The sequence below is a fragment of the Elephas maximus genome, chromosome 16 (assembly GCF_024166365.1).
Source record: "Elephas maximus indicus isolate mEleMax1 chromosome 16, mEleMax1 primary haplotype, whole genome shotgun sequence".
In the NCBI taxonomy this organism is placed as follows: Eukaryota; Metazoa; Chordata; class Mammalia; order Proboscidea; family Elephantidae; genus Elephas; species Elephas maximus.
In genome coordinates this window covers 42,188,025-42,204,430 of record NC_064834.1, presented here as the reverse complement: position 1 = coordinate 42,204,430, position 16,406 = coordinate 42,188,025, and the positions used below count along the sequence as shown (strand labels likewise).

General features: G+C 41.7%; 1 protein-coding gene across 1 annotated transcript; it reads left to right on the top strand.

Moving 5' to 3' along the window:
• The first annotated feature begins 5,612 nt into the window (after nucleotides 1-5,612).
• On the top strand, nucleotides 5,613-15,882 carry ANKRD1 (ankyrin repeat domain 1). Its single transcript, XM_049855730.1, has 9 exons — nucleotides 5,613-5,790; nucleotides 6,407-6,586; nucleotides 7,499-7,636; nucleotides 7,963-8,070; nucleotides 9,327-9,425; nucleotides 11,183-11,281; nucleotides 11,454-11,552; nucleotides 11,679-11,777; nucleotides 15,000-15,882. Exons 1-9 carry the CDS (start codon nucleotides 5,764-5,766, stop codon nucleotides 15,108-15,110), a joined length of 960 nt encoding a protein of 319 aa, XP_049711687.1. The 5' UTR covers nucleotides 5,613-5,763; the 3' UTR covers nucleotides 15,111-15,882.
• Nucleotides 15,883-16,406: the final 524 nt, after the last annotated feature.

The following is a 16,406-nucleotide window of genomic DNA, read 5'->3' as shown; positions in this document are numbered from 1 at the left end:
GCTGCAGCCATCGTGTCAATCCATCTCATTGAGGGTCTTCTTCTTCTTTGCTGAGACTCTACGTTACCAAACATAATATTCTTCTCCAGGGACTGGTCCCTCCTGATAACACATCCAAAACACATGCAATGAAGTCTCGCCATCCTCACTTCTAAGGAGCATTCTGGCTGTACTTCTTCCAAGACAGATTTGTTTGTTCTTCTGGCAGCCTGTGGTATATTCAATATTCTTGGCCAACACCATAATTCAAAGGCATCAATTCTTCTTCAGTCTTCCTTATTTATTGTCCAGCTTTCGCATGCATATGAGGTGATTAAAAATACCAGGGCTTGGGTCAGGCACACCTGATAACATGTCCAAAGTTTGAGACAAAGTCTCACCATCCTCACTTCTAAGGGTCATTCTGGCTGCACTTCTGTCAAGACAGATTTGCTCATTCTGGCAGTCCATGGTATATTCAATATTCTTTGTCACCATAATTCAAATGCATTGATCCTTCATTGGTGTTCCTTATTCACTGTCCAGCCCTCGCATGCATATGAGGGGATTGAAAATGCCATGGCTTGGGTCAGGTACACCTTAGTCCTCAAAGTGATGTCTTTGCTTTTGAACATTTTAAAGAGATCTTTTGCAGCAGATTTGCCCAATGTAATACTGTCGTCTGATTTCTTGACGGCTGCTTCCCTGAGCATAGATTGTGAATTCAGGTAAAATGGAATCCTTGACAATGTCAATCTTTTCTCCATTTATCATGATGTTGCTTATTGGTCCAGTTGTGAGGATTTTCATTTCCTTTATATTGAGGTATAATCCATACTGAAGACTATGGTCTTTGATCTTCATCAGTAAGTGCTTCAAGTCCTCTTCACTTTCAGCAAGCGAAGTTGTGTCATCTGCTTGTTGCAGGGTATTACTTAGTCTTCCTTCAAGCGTGATGCTGTGTTGTTTTAATTCATCTTGGTGAGGAAAAGTTATTTGCCTATAGCCTTCACCTACCACTAGCACTGGGAAGCTGCCAATATCTGTGAAAAAAGAACCTCTTATTTACAAGCAACCCAACTGGCTTAGGAAAGTTTGTATTCACTTTCTATCCAGAGCCCTGGGCAGAAGAGATCTTAAGTCTTGACTCTCTCTTTCCCTTGAGAGGAGATGAAGGCAGATGTCAAAATCTTGCTCAAAATGCCCCCAATACTTTAGGCTTTTCAAATACAGGTGATTCTTTTCCTGGTGGCAGGGGAGGGGAAACAACCTTGAACCTTGTTTGCTTCACTTTTATGACCTTGCTTTGGCATTTTAGAGTGTGTAACTGAGCCATGGCTTGGCGGTAAGGATGCTTGGATTCCTGGCCAGGCTAAGTCAGCCACTTTGCAGAGCCAAGAAAGGTGAGTAGCAGTTGGGACTGGGAGGCTGTTAAGAGAGGTGGCAAAATGAGCAATTGCAAGTACAACAGTGGAACAAGAAGTCTTCTGAGTCAGACACTGGCAATAGCCCTTGGTATGCTATAAAATGCCTTTGATTGCAGTGGATAAAAATGACTATTTTGAAAACAAGCTAAATGTCCCTAAACAATGAGATGGTTAAATAAGCTATGGTACATCCACACATGAATATCCATGCAGCGGTTTAAATAATGAGATAGATTTTTTTGTGCTGATAGAAGACTATCCCCAAGACACATTACTGAGTGAAAAAAAATCAAGTATCAAATAAACAGTAAGATCTCAGTTAAGCAACATTTTCTCTGTTATTTTAATTTTTAACAATAATTTATGTGGTTAAAAGCTACAGCTGCTAACCAGAAACCGGCAGTTCAAATCCACTAGCCCTTCCTTGGAAACCCTATGGGGCAGTTCTACTCTGTCCTATAGGGTCACTATGAGTCAGAATCGACTCGACAGCAACAGGTTTGGATTTTTTTTAAAAACATAATTAAGAAAACACAATAAGAAAAATCAAAAGTGTGGGTAGAGGTGTTACCAGAATAAGGTTCTTGCCTCTCACTGGTCAGGAATGAGCAGGTAAGGCATGTAGTTTTCCACAAGAGCAAAGCTTTATGGAAGAGGCTTGCAAGCGGAGACAAGGAGGGCCTAGAGCAAGGCTTACCCTCATCTCACAGAACAAAAGACAGGCCCGAGTTTTTAAAAGTTCTTGGGCAGGAAAAGATTCATGTTTACTCATAGGCACAGGCAGGGATGTGTTAACTAAGGTGCGTGTGCAGCACCTTTCCAAGATGGCTCCTGTCCTGGAGGCCTCTGGGATGTGTAGCAGAACTTATTATGGTGTGTTGTGCCTGTGCAGTCTCTCGCTCCCCAGGGTTCGATTCCCTGGCTGGGCCTATAGCCTGTCACTGCCCCTGGTGGAAGGTCACACAGCAGTCACAGGTGGGTGTTCTGCGCATGTCCCTGGGCCTGGTTTTCTCCAGCCGCTTCTGAAAGGCAACTATAAAGAAGTTGCGGGCTATTTTTAGATACCCTATCCCATTACTCTGGGGAATGGCTTTATTTCTGTGCCCTGGCCTGTTTCTTGTTACTTCACAGATTTGGAGGCCCCTCTGTTCTCTGTCTTACTAAGTCTCTGGGTTCCACACTCAACCCCCTATTACCTCCCTTGTAGTATAGCCTATTTCTCTTTTACTTGCTTCTCCTCTAACCACACCAGTCTCTTCACTATTTCTCAAACAGGCACCCTCTTATCTCAGTGCCTTTGCTCCCTGTTTTAGAGGTACAATGTCTTAAACTTCAGGTTTTACATGGAAAGACAAAATTGCTGTTGGAGCTGAGCTATGTGGCACAGGAAGCCGAGTGGTGTCTGGGCATATCTTGTGATCCGTAGGTGATAGCAGTAATTGCTTTCAGCCCTACTTCTCTGCCTCTCACTTTCTTCAGCTATAAACAAGAATATAACTCTGGTCACTGTCATTTCATCTACTGAAATGCATAAGTCCTCAGGGCTCCTGAGGTAATACTGGCCAAGCTCAAAGACCATTCCCCTGTTCATTCTGACCATAGATTGTTGCTAAAACCCATTGCCATGGAGTCAATTCCAACTGACAGCGACCCATTACGAAAGAGTAGAACTGCCCCATAGGGTTTCCAAGGCTGTAATCTTTAGGGAAGCAGACTGAAACATCTTTCACCCATGGAACGACTGGTGGTTTCGAACAGCTGACCTCTCAGTTAGCAGCTGAGTGCTTTAACCACTGCGTCACCAGAGCACCATACAGTTGATAATGGTTGCTAAACGATTGCAGAGCCAAGTAAGGGCTTAGTTGTTTTAATTCATCTTGGTAAGGAAAAGGTATGCCCAGGTTGAGCTATGATGAAGGCAAATATACAAATTTCAGAACTTACTCTACTAGGTGAGCTTTTAAAGAAAGGAAGCTCCTTACACACAAATGACAAAGAACTCTCCGCTAGTTGGGAAGTTTTGTTTTCAATTTTGGTGAATAAGAATGATTTGAAAATACAGTTTTGTCTTGCGTGTCGTTAGGGAGCTAAATGCATCAGAATCTCTTTTTGCAAAGCAAATCCTCTCGTGTTTCATAATGCCAAACTAGATCAACATGGAAAAAGGTGAGGTGGCAAGCAGGGCAGTGATTATGCTGGTCCTGGCCCCCTCCCCTCAGGATCTGCTCAACTCACTCTTTTAAGTTCCGCCTATTCCATCAACCATTTCTCAAGTGCCATTTTTCTGCAGAATTTTCTTCAAGACTTCCTGGTAGCCTTATTCCATGGAGCATTTTATCCCTGATAGAGTCAGCCAGGTTTGAGAGTATAATTAAATGGTCAGAGGAAGGACAGCGCTTGGTAAACCCATTCCACCCCCTTTTACTTACATTCTTTGAGGTGATTTGAACGCTGCAGAATCTTTTCATCGATTTTCACTGGGGCCTGAATGGGTTCAGGAAAGCACTGCCCCAGGAAATCCGCTCTTGGCTCAGTGACTCTCTGCCACTATTGAATGAAATCAAAACTCTTCAGCCTTCCACTACTTTATGCTTCTGCAGCAAATTACTTAATGTTTCTATGTCTCAGTATCTTTCTTTGTAAAGTGAGAGCATTGATCTTGCCCCATCTTCAAAGGCCCTGACAGCTCTGGGATTCCATATTCGAGACCCTTGATCAACCTATGGTCTTTCTTCAATGATATCTCCTAACATTCCCCTCAGTTTTGGTCAGGCTGGAACAAAAAGTCATAAGAAATGGTAGGAGAAGCTTAAATTTTTTCTATGTCACTTCTCTCTTAGAAAAAAGGCCCAAAGAAAATAGCAATAGCTGTGCCCACCTCTTAGAAAAGACCAGGAGATTTCCTTTAAGTAAACCCTCTTTCAGGATGGGGTATTAAGAGACCAGAACAGATGATACAGGACTTATTGAGAGGGTTCTTCCCTGTCAGTGTTTCAGTTCTGGGAGGTGCTGGGTCATTTTGAAAGTTCCAGAAAAACTACCCACTGGCTAATCAATTAAAGGGGGGAAAGAAGAGTGTGGCAGCTACATTTGTTAACTAAATTACTTGGGTGAGTTTAGGAGAGTGATCGACACAGAAAGGTCAAAATAACAGCCTAATTAACACTCCCCTCCATTTTTTTTCCATTGATATCTCCCTTTCCTCACTTCCTTTCCTGGAACAAATAAAGTTTTAAAGGATTTTGAAGTTAGTAACTCCAGTCTCTCCTTGATCTGTAAAAAGAAAAAAAACATTTTTACCTAATTTAATACCTAAGAGATACAAATCTGAAGCAGAAGTCTTTTTCAACCCTCCCTACAGCAAAGCTCATCCACCCCTCTGGCAACGTTCTCAAACTTTGTTGGATCAGAATCATCTAGGTGCTTTGAAAAATACAGATTCCTAGGATCTGCATTATTGACAAATTTCCACAGGTGATTCTTTTATCCATAGCATTTGAGAACTTTGGCTCATGATATAATGAAAATTGTGCCTTTGCTAATACTTGGTTTCATATAATCTATCCCTGGGCTACTTGGATCCTTTTGAAGAAAGAAAGAATCTCCAGTTAGTATGCCCTTTTGGAACACAGTAAGTATGTCATGTGCTAATTCCGTCCAGTGACACCATGAAATAAAAGTGCATTACTGAATGCTTGCAATTTCTTATAATGATGGTAAGGTGGCATGTCATGAGGCCTTTTTAGCCCCAGACCTCACTCCAGAGAATTCCAAACAGATATAGACAAGTGCCATTAGGACCCAGATCCTTTCCTCGGAGGCTATTTACACATAGGAATAGGATGTCCTGAAGCATCACTTCCCCCCACTGAGGTGTTGATAAGTCTGGTTATCAGAAAGATATTATTGGGAGTGTGATACACTGGGCATTTACATTTTCCTGATAGGTTAGTCATATGAAAGCTGACAGCGAAGGGAAAAGAACAGCAATGTGGTGCAATATCAACAGACAGCTGTCCCCTGGCTTCTTGATAAATAGGATGACTCACATTGCTAAGTGGTGTGGTCACTGCCAGAGGAATGGCCCTCTCACATTTCTTCCTGATTCACATATTCAGTGGGGTTGGCTTATTGGCCCCTCCCTCTTCGGCTTCCCAGACACTGAGTCTGGAATGAAAATTCACCTGCCTCTGAGTTGGCTGCTGAGGGGGTGGGGGTGTTACTTGGGTTCCCAGGTTGGAAGATTATCTCACCCAGCCCAAGCTATATAAGCTGACCGGTGTGGAGGGGCTCAGCAGGGCTGACTCCAGGGGTTCATTCCACAGCAGCAAAACACACAGACCCACTTCGGGCAAACATGATGGTACTGAAAGTGGAGGAGCTGGTATGTAAGACTCATTATCTTTACTCAGTGAAAACTGGCTCAGTCTTTGTTTTTATTTGAAAAGTTTCTTTCAGGCCTGGTGCATAGGTATTCTGAAAATGTCATATGCGGAAAACTGTTGGTTGATATGATGGAATAAGTGAAACTGGAAAAAATGGAACTGCCAGTAATGAATTATCTGCATATTGTCTATTTTTTATCTTCTTTCGTTCCATTACTAAAGTGTGGAATCACATGTAATTATCAAAATGCCTTAGGGAAGATGTTCTATTTCAAGGCTGTATATCCAGAAACTTTATAACTCAAGGCTAAGAGTCATCAAAAGGACCTAACATTGAATAATTTTAAATAATCAGAGGGGGTTGTGGCTTTCCTAGGAGAGATGTGAATAAGCAAATTAAAAATAGATGTAAACATGTTGACCTAACTGAAACTTTTGTTTAAACAAGAGACAGGACAAGTACCTGAAGGCAATCCTGGAATACCTGTATCTACTCATTGCACCGAGGCGGGCCATCACCAGGGAGAGTGACCAAGGGCCTCCTGCAGCATCTTCTGTGGAGAGTGACCCAGCCAGGCTCTGCTGCTCTGACCCTGCCATCTTATTCTTCTGTAGGTCACAGGGAAAAAGAATGGCAATGGTGAGACAGGGGAGTTCCTGCCTGAGGATTTCAGAGATGGAGAGTATGAAGCTGCTGTTACTTTAGAGAAGCAAGATGACCTGAAAACGCTTCCAGGCCACCATGTGAGCGTGGGGGAACAACAGTGGCAAAGCGAGAAACAGAGAGAGGCAGAGGTAAGAACCTTCTCGAGGAGTCCACGAGTGGGAGGTTGGGGCTGTGGTGAGGGATGGAAATGCCAGGGAGGAAGGAGAGAAGAAACAAAAGAAATGTAATCATTCCAAAGACTTCATCAAATTCTAACCCATGAAGAGGCAGCTTCTATGGGGCAGTTGTGGGAAATGATTCTTTAACAAGACTATCACTTCTGGATTCTGAATCAATGATTTAATGTGCTATGACTGTGTCCTGATTGAAAGACAGGCTTGGAAAGAAAAACATACCTAGTGAATTTCTGATGTACATGGTGTCTAGGTAATCCCAGTGAAGAGAGACTTTTTTCCTCAGTGACATGGTTGGCAGTCCATGGATTATTGCTTTGACGATGTCCGCTATCTGTACTGACACAATCTGTGTTGTGGATGAGTTTTATTATTTACTAACCACAGATAAAATACGCATTAGTTAGCTGTGGTCAGCCCCAGGACAATCTGTTTCACAGGTCCTGCTTAGTTGGGCACTTGAAAGAGATAGGTATTAATATTTCAGAACTTTACACTTATTATTGGATTCTTTTAGGTTAAAAAAAAAAAAAACTTTAATTTTTGAGGGCGATAAAACAAATTCCACAGAAATCTGGGGGTTATTTATGTCAGTAATTACAAAATAGATACTTAGAGATTAGATTGTATCTCCAGTGAGTCAAGGGCTGATTCTATAAGCAAAGGAAGTAAAGATGAAGGAATTAACTGAAAAATTAGGCCCTCAAATATCTTAATAAGAAAGTCTAAATTGAAGTCAAAGGTTTATTTAAAAAATTTTTTTTGCCCGAACTTTTTTTCTAAAATGACTTAGCAGTTTGTTTAGACACAACCAGAATGCTTGTCAGTAGAACCCACCATATTAAGAAATGTGAATTTCTATTTTAGCTCAAGAAGAAGAAACTAGAACAAAGATCAAAGCTTGAAAATTTAGAAGACCTCGAAATAATCATTCAGCTCAAGAAAAGAAAAAAATACAGGAAAACAAAAGTTCCAGTCGTTAAGGAATCAGAACCTGAAATCATTGTAAGGACTGTCTGGTTTTGTAGTATTACATGTGTGGGGTTGCACTGCCCATTAACCCATCGCTGTTGAGTCGATTCAAACTTATAGTGATCCTATAGGACAGAGTAGAACTGCCCCATAGGGTTTCCAAGGCTATAATCTTCACGGACGCAGACTGCCACATTTTTCTCCCAAGGAGAGGCTTTGAAACACCTACCTTTTGGTTAGCAGCCAAGTGCTTAACCACTGCGCCACCAGGGCTTATACATGGATATAAGTTTCTGTAGAGGGTTTGGTTGAATGCTGGAAAGATCACAATAATGCTCATACTATGTTTTTGGCTTTAGACAGAACCTGTGGATGTGCCCAGGTTTCTAAAGGCTGCCCTGGAGAACAAACTGCCAGTAGTAGAAAAATTCTTGTCAGACAAGAACAATCCAGATGTCTGTGATGAGGTAAGGTTTATACGAAGTATTGAAAAATCCAGCTCATCAATTTTGTCTTTCTTAAATGCTTTACTGCAGCCTGGTTGATATGGTGCCAAAGTCATTCCACCTGAATAGTTTCCCCAGCTGTTGGCACATATGCCAAGGATCGAAATAGGAGAGCACAGTGGTTCCCTCCCTCAAAAAAAAAAAAAAAAAAATCTGAATGAGTGCTGTGAATCATATTGTTTTCTATACTCTGCCATACTTCTAGCTGATTTTTCAGTCTGTCTTTAACTTCTTAGATCCTTGGGAAATAAGGCAGGGCCAACGAGTCTCCTTTGCAGAAATATACCCTCAGCATCATCTTTGCTTGGGCCCAAACACGTCAGTGCTGAACTAAGTCCCAGCTCAAGCACTACTTGGCTCTTTGATCTTTAGCAGCTAATTTACATTCTCTGGGCCTCAGTTTCCTTATCTGTAAATAGAAGGTATTGGAGTGAAATAATACCTAAAGTTGTTCCAGTTCTGTTGTTGTTAGGTGCCATTGAGTCGATTTCAACTCACAGTGACCCCATGTGATCAGGTAGAACTGCCCTATAGGGTTTTTTAGGGTGTAATCTTTATGGAAGCAGATAGCCAGGTATTTTTCCCATGGAGCCACTGGGTGGGTTTGAACTGCCAACCTTTAGGTTAGCAGCAGAGGGCTTAAGCGTTACATCTCCAGGGCTTCTGTTCCAGCTTTAATAGTCTATTAATCCATTCACTTCAAGTCAGTTTATCAGAAAACATAACTCCCTCTTGCATTCTTTCCCTCATAAACTGAAATGGGGGATCATTTCTAAAGTTGAACTACAGAAATAAATCTTTCTTTTAAAAATGAATTGAATACTTTTTGATATTCAACCTAGCTACAATCCTAGATAGAAGAATACCAACTGATCTGCATGGCAGATGCTACACAAACCACAGAGGCACAAAATTCAAGAAAAGGAAAAGTCAGCATTTAGGTAGTTTTGAACCTTTAAGTTTGCATCCCTCAACGTAGACCTCTGAGCATTTAGAAACGTGCATTGCAGGAAGCTCAAATCTCAGTTGTAGGATAGTTGTGCTAGTTATTCTGCAATTTGAGTAGATTTGACATTTCTAGTTCATAAATATGCTCTCGAGTTTCTATCAATTAGGTCATCAGAGTCCCCAGCCTTGTGCTTCTTAGTTGAAAAGGAAAGGATTTATGCACGTTCTCAGATGCGTTGCTATCTCTTTTTTCATCTCTACCCTGACAGTATAAACGGACAGCTCTTCATAGAGCCTGCTTGGAAGGACATTTGGCAATTGTGGAGAAGTTAATGGAAGCTGGAGCCCAGATCGAATTCCGTGATATGGTAAATATATTTCTTTGCTTGGAAATGAGCCAAAATAAGTCGACTATACCAAGCTTGAGAAAACCTACAATGAATATCCGGGCTGATGGGATTGAAAATTGATCTGAAAGAACTGGGTAAAAGCTCATTTCTCCATACAAAGGAAAGTTGGGAGATGGGACTAGGTCATGTGGAAAGTATTTTCCATACATACTGAAAAGGAGAGGAGTGTTCCAGGGAAAGGAAGGAAGTACAAGCTGTTGAACAGAATTCAATATCCTCGTAAGACAGTTTGGTCATTATCAAGTCAGTAGCATTACTGAGAAATAATACATTCGGTGCTGGCCTTTCAGCACACCCCTGGCCTTCCATTATACCTGGCAACCTGCTCATGGCCCCTGGACTGCCAGCAATGGATCAGCATTCTCTAGCTGCACACTTTATATGACAGATGCCGATTACCATTGATGAGATTTGGGGCTAGACTGTATACTAACTTGCATCTACAGAACGTAGCTGCTTCTCAGACCTCAGTAATTCGGCCACTGTGATTTCTACTAAGACCAGTATATAGCATACTTTACAAACTGAAGCTTGGGCTTAGAAAAAGCTTTATTTATTTAAATGAAGCCCAATTTGACTTCAGAGCAAAGTGGAAAGTGGATACCCAAAGCTTGCAAAGGACTTGGCCAAGATGGAAGCCAAAAGAAAAACACATTAAAAAAAAAAAAGGTAGAAGAAATAAAAAAAATAATAATGCTTGCATGTAAAACCCATTGCAGTCAAGTTGATTTCAACTCATAGCAACCCTACAGGACAGAATAGAACTGCCCCATGGGGTTTCCAAGGCTGTATTCTTTATGGAACCAGACTGCCTGTATCCTTCTTCCATGGACAGGCTGGTGGGTTCTAACCACCAACCTTTCGGTTAGCAGGCAATCACTTAACCACTGTGCCACGCTAAGAATCTCAGGGGTGGGATTTGGAGGGCCAGGGCCATACCAAATAGAGCAGTGGTAAGGGAGCCCTGGATGAAACAATACGGTGCGCCATGACCACAGGCGAGAGCGGTGGTGGTAGAGGCTGTGCTAGCATGAATGACAGCAGAGAGCAAGCAAGAGGTGGAGAAAGACCAACGAGGACCCAGGATGATCTGTGAGATCTGAATTAAAACCTTTTGGAAGGGGCTATTGTCCTTCTGCCCAAGTTTTTAAGTACTGCCTGGGTTTTTTAATACATTTGTCTAGAACTTTTGTGTGTATTTGGCAAAAATGGTTAGAAGTTCTGACCAGATGTGGATTTGAGTATCTCTTCTGCCACTTCCTAGCTGTGTGTTCTTCTTGTTGTTGTACGTTGAACTTTTTGGAGCCTTGCCTTTCTCATCTGTAGAATGAGCATAGTAACACCTACCTCAAAACGTTGCTGTGGGGAAAGATGCGTCTCGAGTGTGTAGCGCTATGGTAGAACTTAGCAAATTCTCAAATGGTAGTTCTTATGTTTTTTTAATTAGTAGATTTCTGAAGAGCCTCCTAATGATACACACACACGCACACAAATACACGCATGAGTACATACACTCACACGTACAGTTCAACTAAAACATTTGGCAAGAATTTTCAACTACAATAGTTAGAATTAGCAGTCTAGATGAGAGCAACCCACTGTTACTAAAGAAGTCCTAACAAACCTCAGGATCTCCTGGGCCTCAGAAACCAAGCATTAATTCCCTTGACCAGGTTCTTACTGACATTACCATGTCCATTTACTTCCCGGTCTAGCTTGAATCCACAGCCATCCACTGGGCAAGCCGTGGAGGAAACCTGGATGTCTTAAAATTGCTGCTGAACAAAGGAGCAAAAATCAACGCCCGAGATAAGGTATTTCCCGTCCTCCCTGTCTCTGCCTCCCAGCCTCGTCCCTGCAGTCAGCTGAAGCCCGAGCCCAGTACAGGCACCCTAGTGCCCATTTCTCCCCCTCCGATGTGCCTTGGGGTCTGGGGCAGTCTCCGCCCTGGCTCCCGGCCAATCAGCAGTGTTTGCAATTTCCCAGTTGCTCAGCACAGCGCTGCATGTGGCCGTGAGGACCGGCCACTACGAGTGCGCAGAGCATCTCATCGCATGTGAGGCGGACCTCAACGCCAAAGACAGAGTGAGTCGCCTTATTCCTTATTTATTTGGAATCACTCTCCAACCCGGGGTTCTCTTGCAGGGTCCGCTTTCTGGGTTCAGAGCCACCCTGAGCCTGTTTTTTGTTTGTTTGTTTTTGTTTCTCTAGGAAGGAGATACCCCTCTGCATGATGCCGTGAGACTGAATCGGTATAAAATGATTAGACTCCTGATTATGTATGGCGCCGATCTCAACATCAAGAACTGTGTAAGTACTAGAAACAGGGGCACTACCTTTGGGCTTCCTAATTTACAGAAGCATTTCTTAAATATGTGAAAATATTCCCACAATGGTAGTATTTGATGGAGGGTGGAATCTTGTGATGGTTTAAATGTTCTGTCAATTCCGATAAGGACATTGTAAACCTTGGCAATAACTCAGGTCACTTGATCAGAGATGGAGAAAGATGTAGGGACTGATATGACTTAAGTGGGAGTCTCTGGGTGCTACATTGTAAACCTTGGCAATAACTCAGGTCACTTGATCAGAGATGGAGAAAGATGTAGGGACTGATATGACTTAAGTGGGAGTCTCTGGGTGCTGAAATGGTTACCGCTTTTGGCTGCTAACCAAAAGGTTGGTGGTTTGAGTCTACCCAGAGGTATGTTGGAAGAAAGTCCTGGCAATCTATTTCCAAAAAATCAGCCATTGAAAACCCTGTGGAGCACAGTTTTACTCTGACACCCGTGGGGTCACCATAAGTTGGAACCTACTTGATGGCAACCGGTTTTTTGGATGACTTCAGTGCATAATATGTTGTTGTTGTTATGTGCCAACAAGTAGATTCTGACTCCTAGCAGCCCTACAGGACTGAGTAGAACTGCCCCATAGGTTTTCCTAAGCTGAAATCTTTACAAGAGCAGATCACCAGGGCTTTTCTCCTGCAGAGCAGCTGGTGGGTTTGAACTGCTGACCTTTTGGTTAGCAGGTGAGCACTTAACCATTGTGCCACCAGGGCTCCTTAGTGTATAATAAAAAAACCAAGCCCAGTGCTGTTGGGTAGATTCCAACTCATAGGGACCCTATAGGACAGAGTAGAACTGCCCCATAGAATCTCTAAGGAGCGCCTGGCAGATTCGAACTGTCGGCTCTTTGATTAGCAGCCAAGGCACTTAACCACTACACCACCAGGGTTTCCTAGTGTATGATGGTACCTAATAACTTTTAAAATTTGGTCTTGAAAATAAAAGATGGTCAAAACTATTTACCTTCACAAACACCTGTGTCAGGGAAGACCAGTCTGCCTTGGCCATCCTTGGCTGTGCAAGACCTGGGATAGTTCCCCAAAATGGTGTAAAGTTTTACAGTGGCCAGGGCAGCCAAGGGCCAATGAGTTCAAATGAATCAATATTCAACCTGAGTAATTCAGAATGGTCCTCTCTTCCTTACACCAACATGAAATGTGTCAACTTTTTTCCAGGGTAGCCATGCTTTTGCCTACATTTCTGAGATAATTTCCATTCATTTTCCACTTTGTCTGCACATCCCACAAAATAATTCCTTTTCTTGGGCCCTGAAGTCCCTTCTATAAGCATTAATTTAGTTTCTCCTCTAAGCAGGGAACATAATTAACTTTTCCTCATGGTCACAATTCCCAGACAAACATCATCTAATATAAGCTTAAAAAATACCACTTGGAGGAAAGGGTGTAAATTACTGAAGAAAAAATTGAAAGAAGCTTTTGGTGAATCACTTGCTAAGAAGGAAAAAACCCAGTCATCTTATAGTGTGAATAATTTTCTCCTCTTATTTGTGTTATTATGAGACCAAGAGGAATATTTTATCATTAAAAAAATAACTGGCTTGGTGACAGAAACAAAGAATAGTGATAAATGGAGACTGCTTGGGATGGGACAGTGTTAACTGTAGGGTTCCCTCAAGCTTAATAGTGGGGCTAGTCTTAGCTAATATTTCTTAAAACTGTCTGAAAAAAGTAGATTCAATGAAATCTGCAAAGCTGCAGAAATTATGTTTTTTTTTTTTTTAAGGCAGTGAGACACTAGCAGTAGAGATAACTAGCATACAGACTTAGGGAAACTGTGTAAGTAGGCAGAAAATCAGGAGTTGTACTTTAATAGAGAGTAATTTTTGGGTTTTTAGTGAAAAGAATTTTAGAGAATAACCCAAAATATACAAACAAGTTTCCAAAAAAGGATTCTGGACCTATTAATTTCATTGACCCAATGTATTGATGTTTCCAAAAAAGACCAATAAGCTACTAGATGCCATCTTGAAGGTAACTAGAAATAATAATACACAATACATTATTATATCCTTGTCCAAAACTCTGTCTTCATGTCTACTGATAGTATTCTTCAAGAAAGACACACGGAGGTGGGTAAGTTTTAAACTAAAGGTTACAAGGCCACTAACTCAAATGCCTACAGGGGCCCGGCAGATCACATGAAATTTTTAAATAGTTGGCTGGTGGTTCTGTGTACCTAACCCTTGTAAAGATGTTGGCCCTTCCCCAAGCCAGTCCACTGTGGCTGTGTGGAACCACGGGTACTGTGTTACCAGTTCCTTTGATTTTTTTCACAGAGGTCACAAATCCAATTGGGAAATCTCAGGATTTCTAAATGTTGCCAATTAATTCTAACTTAAAACAAATGGAAGCTCTGTTTGGGCCAAACAAAACAGGTCTACAGGCTGATTTGCATCTCATAGCTGCCAGTTTGTAACCTCTGAGTTAAAGAGGTAGAAATACTTCAGAATAAATAGAGGTGGAAAAATTTAGGACTTTTCATCTGTAAAGACAAAAATTGAGAGGTGACGCAGTTTTAATTTTTATAAATATCTTGAGACACATAGATAATGGAAATAAACATTTGGTTTTAGTAAGTTATTTACTCACATATGTCTCTGACATCAGCTTCAAGAAGTTAATTTTCTGGGACAGCCCAACGTAAATTCTGAGTTCTGAGAAATCTGCTCCCAGGAGCAGTAATGATACTGTGGCAGTGCAGTACCTGAGTACTTAAGCCAAAGGGTTGAAGCAGCTCGTTTACCACCAGTTTCTATCAATCAAGAAATCATTTTCCAAATTAATAGGAACTGGTTCTCAATCAAGAGGGATACCACCAGCTCCCCACATGCATTCTACAAGGTTCTAGAGATACATAGAGGCATTTTTTTTTTTTTAACTTCAAAATGACTTGCAGTGGTACTATTGCCACTGTAGTGTCTAGGGACCAGGGATTTTACCAATACCTGGGAAAAGACATTACTAACCTAAAATGCCAAAACCATCCCCTTGAGAAAAGTGAAGGCCTGGTTTGAATATAAACACCAAAACACACGTAGAGTAAAACATTAAACACTCTGTAACATGCGTCTGTATGTTACCTCGTTAAACATACACAGAGAGAGTATGTGGATGTATAGATGCCACCCACCTGGCAGTCAAGTTTTCTTATTTATTTTGATCAGGCTGGGAAGACCCCAATGGATCTGGTGCTGCATTGGCAGAATGGAACCAAAGCCATATTTGACAGCCTCAAAGAGAACTCCTACAAAACCTCTCGCATAGCTACCTTCTAAGGGCAATAACAACGGACTTTCATCAACTGCTTTTCACTGGCATTTTGAAAGCACGACCCAAGAGAAGAGCAACTAGCTGTAAAACCTAGCTTTGGTTTATCAAACTGTGGTAAAGCTGTACCTAATGAAGTTTTGAGAAAGCACGGGGATATAGGTATTCACATTTCCATTAGTTGAGTGAAATTCACCTTATTTATTTTTATTTATCCCAGCTTATTTATTTACCTTGATGCCACTGGTATTTAGACCCTTCATGGTCATCATTTGGTGATCAGAGCTTAATTTGTATATACATTTCCAGAACCTTCCCAGAAATGGTTCTTAAATGAGAACAATGAGCAATGCTGGAAGTGCCGGCTTAGGTATCACCTCACTCATGTAAGATATTTCAAGGTGTCTTTAAAAGACAAAGGTGATCATTGCAGCCCTCTTTTCTCCTGAATTTTTAATGCTGAAGTTTGAAGGAAGCAACGGAAGGCATATAGTGACAGGAAAGAAAGGAAGCAAAGTCAAGTGAAAGGGATTCCGTGAGAAGGACAGTAAAGGCAGCCATTTCACCTCTGGGCCTGGTATTTGTTACCCAGTCATGCACTGTATCAAGGTGACGAGAATGTCATGAGTGTACGGGCAGGGTAGTGGACAGAGCGGGCAACTGGGTCGTGCAGAAAAGAATTTGCTAAAAAAAAAAGATGAAAGTAAATACAAACTGTAAATGTGTAAATGTATATTGTGTTGTATGTACATTTTATATTCATAATACAAACAAACTCCAAACCTCTTTCTCAGTCTTTCTATAAAGTATGGTGGGAAAGGACCATGTGAAAAAGACTATTTAGGAGGAGTTTTTTCATTGTCTTCCACATTTTTAAATGTGGAAGCACTCTCAAACTTTAATTTGTATACACATCACCTGGGGGTCTTGTTTAAAATTCAAATTCTGATTTAGATGGGGTGGGTCCTGAGAGTCTGTGTGTCTAACAAGCTTCCAGGTGTGAGCTGTGATGTGCCAACATCACACTTGAGCAACAAGGCTGCGAGAACCACACAGGTACAAAGGAGTTAAACGTCTCTCAGGCCCAACGATGCGGAGACAGAGACCCCTGGTGGGCACAGCGATTACTGCAAGTTAATCAAGTGTTTTTTAGGACGTTCCCACTAGGGCTTGACTAAGCAGAAAAAAGAAATCAAAACCAAACCCATTGCCGTGAGTCAATTCCAACTGATAGCGACCCTATAAGATGGAGTAGAGCTGCCCCATAGGGTTTCCAAGGAGCGGCCGGTGGATTCGAACTGCTG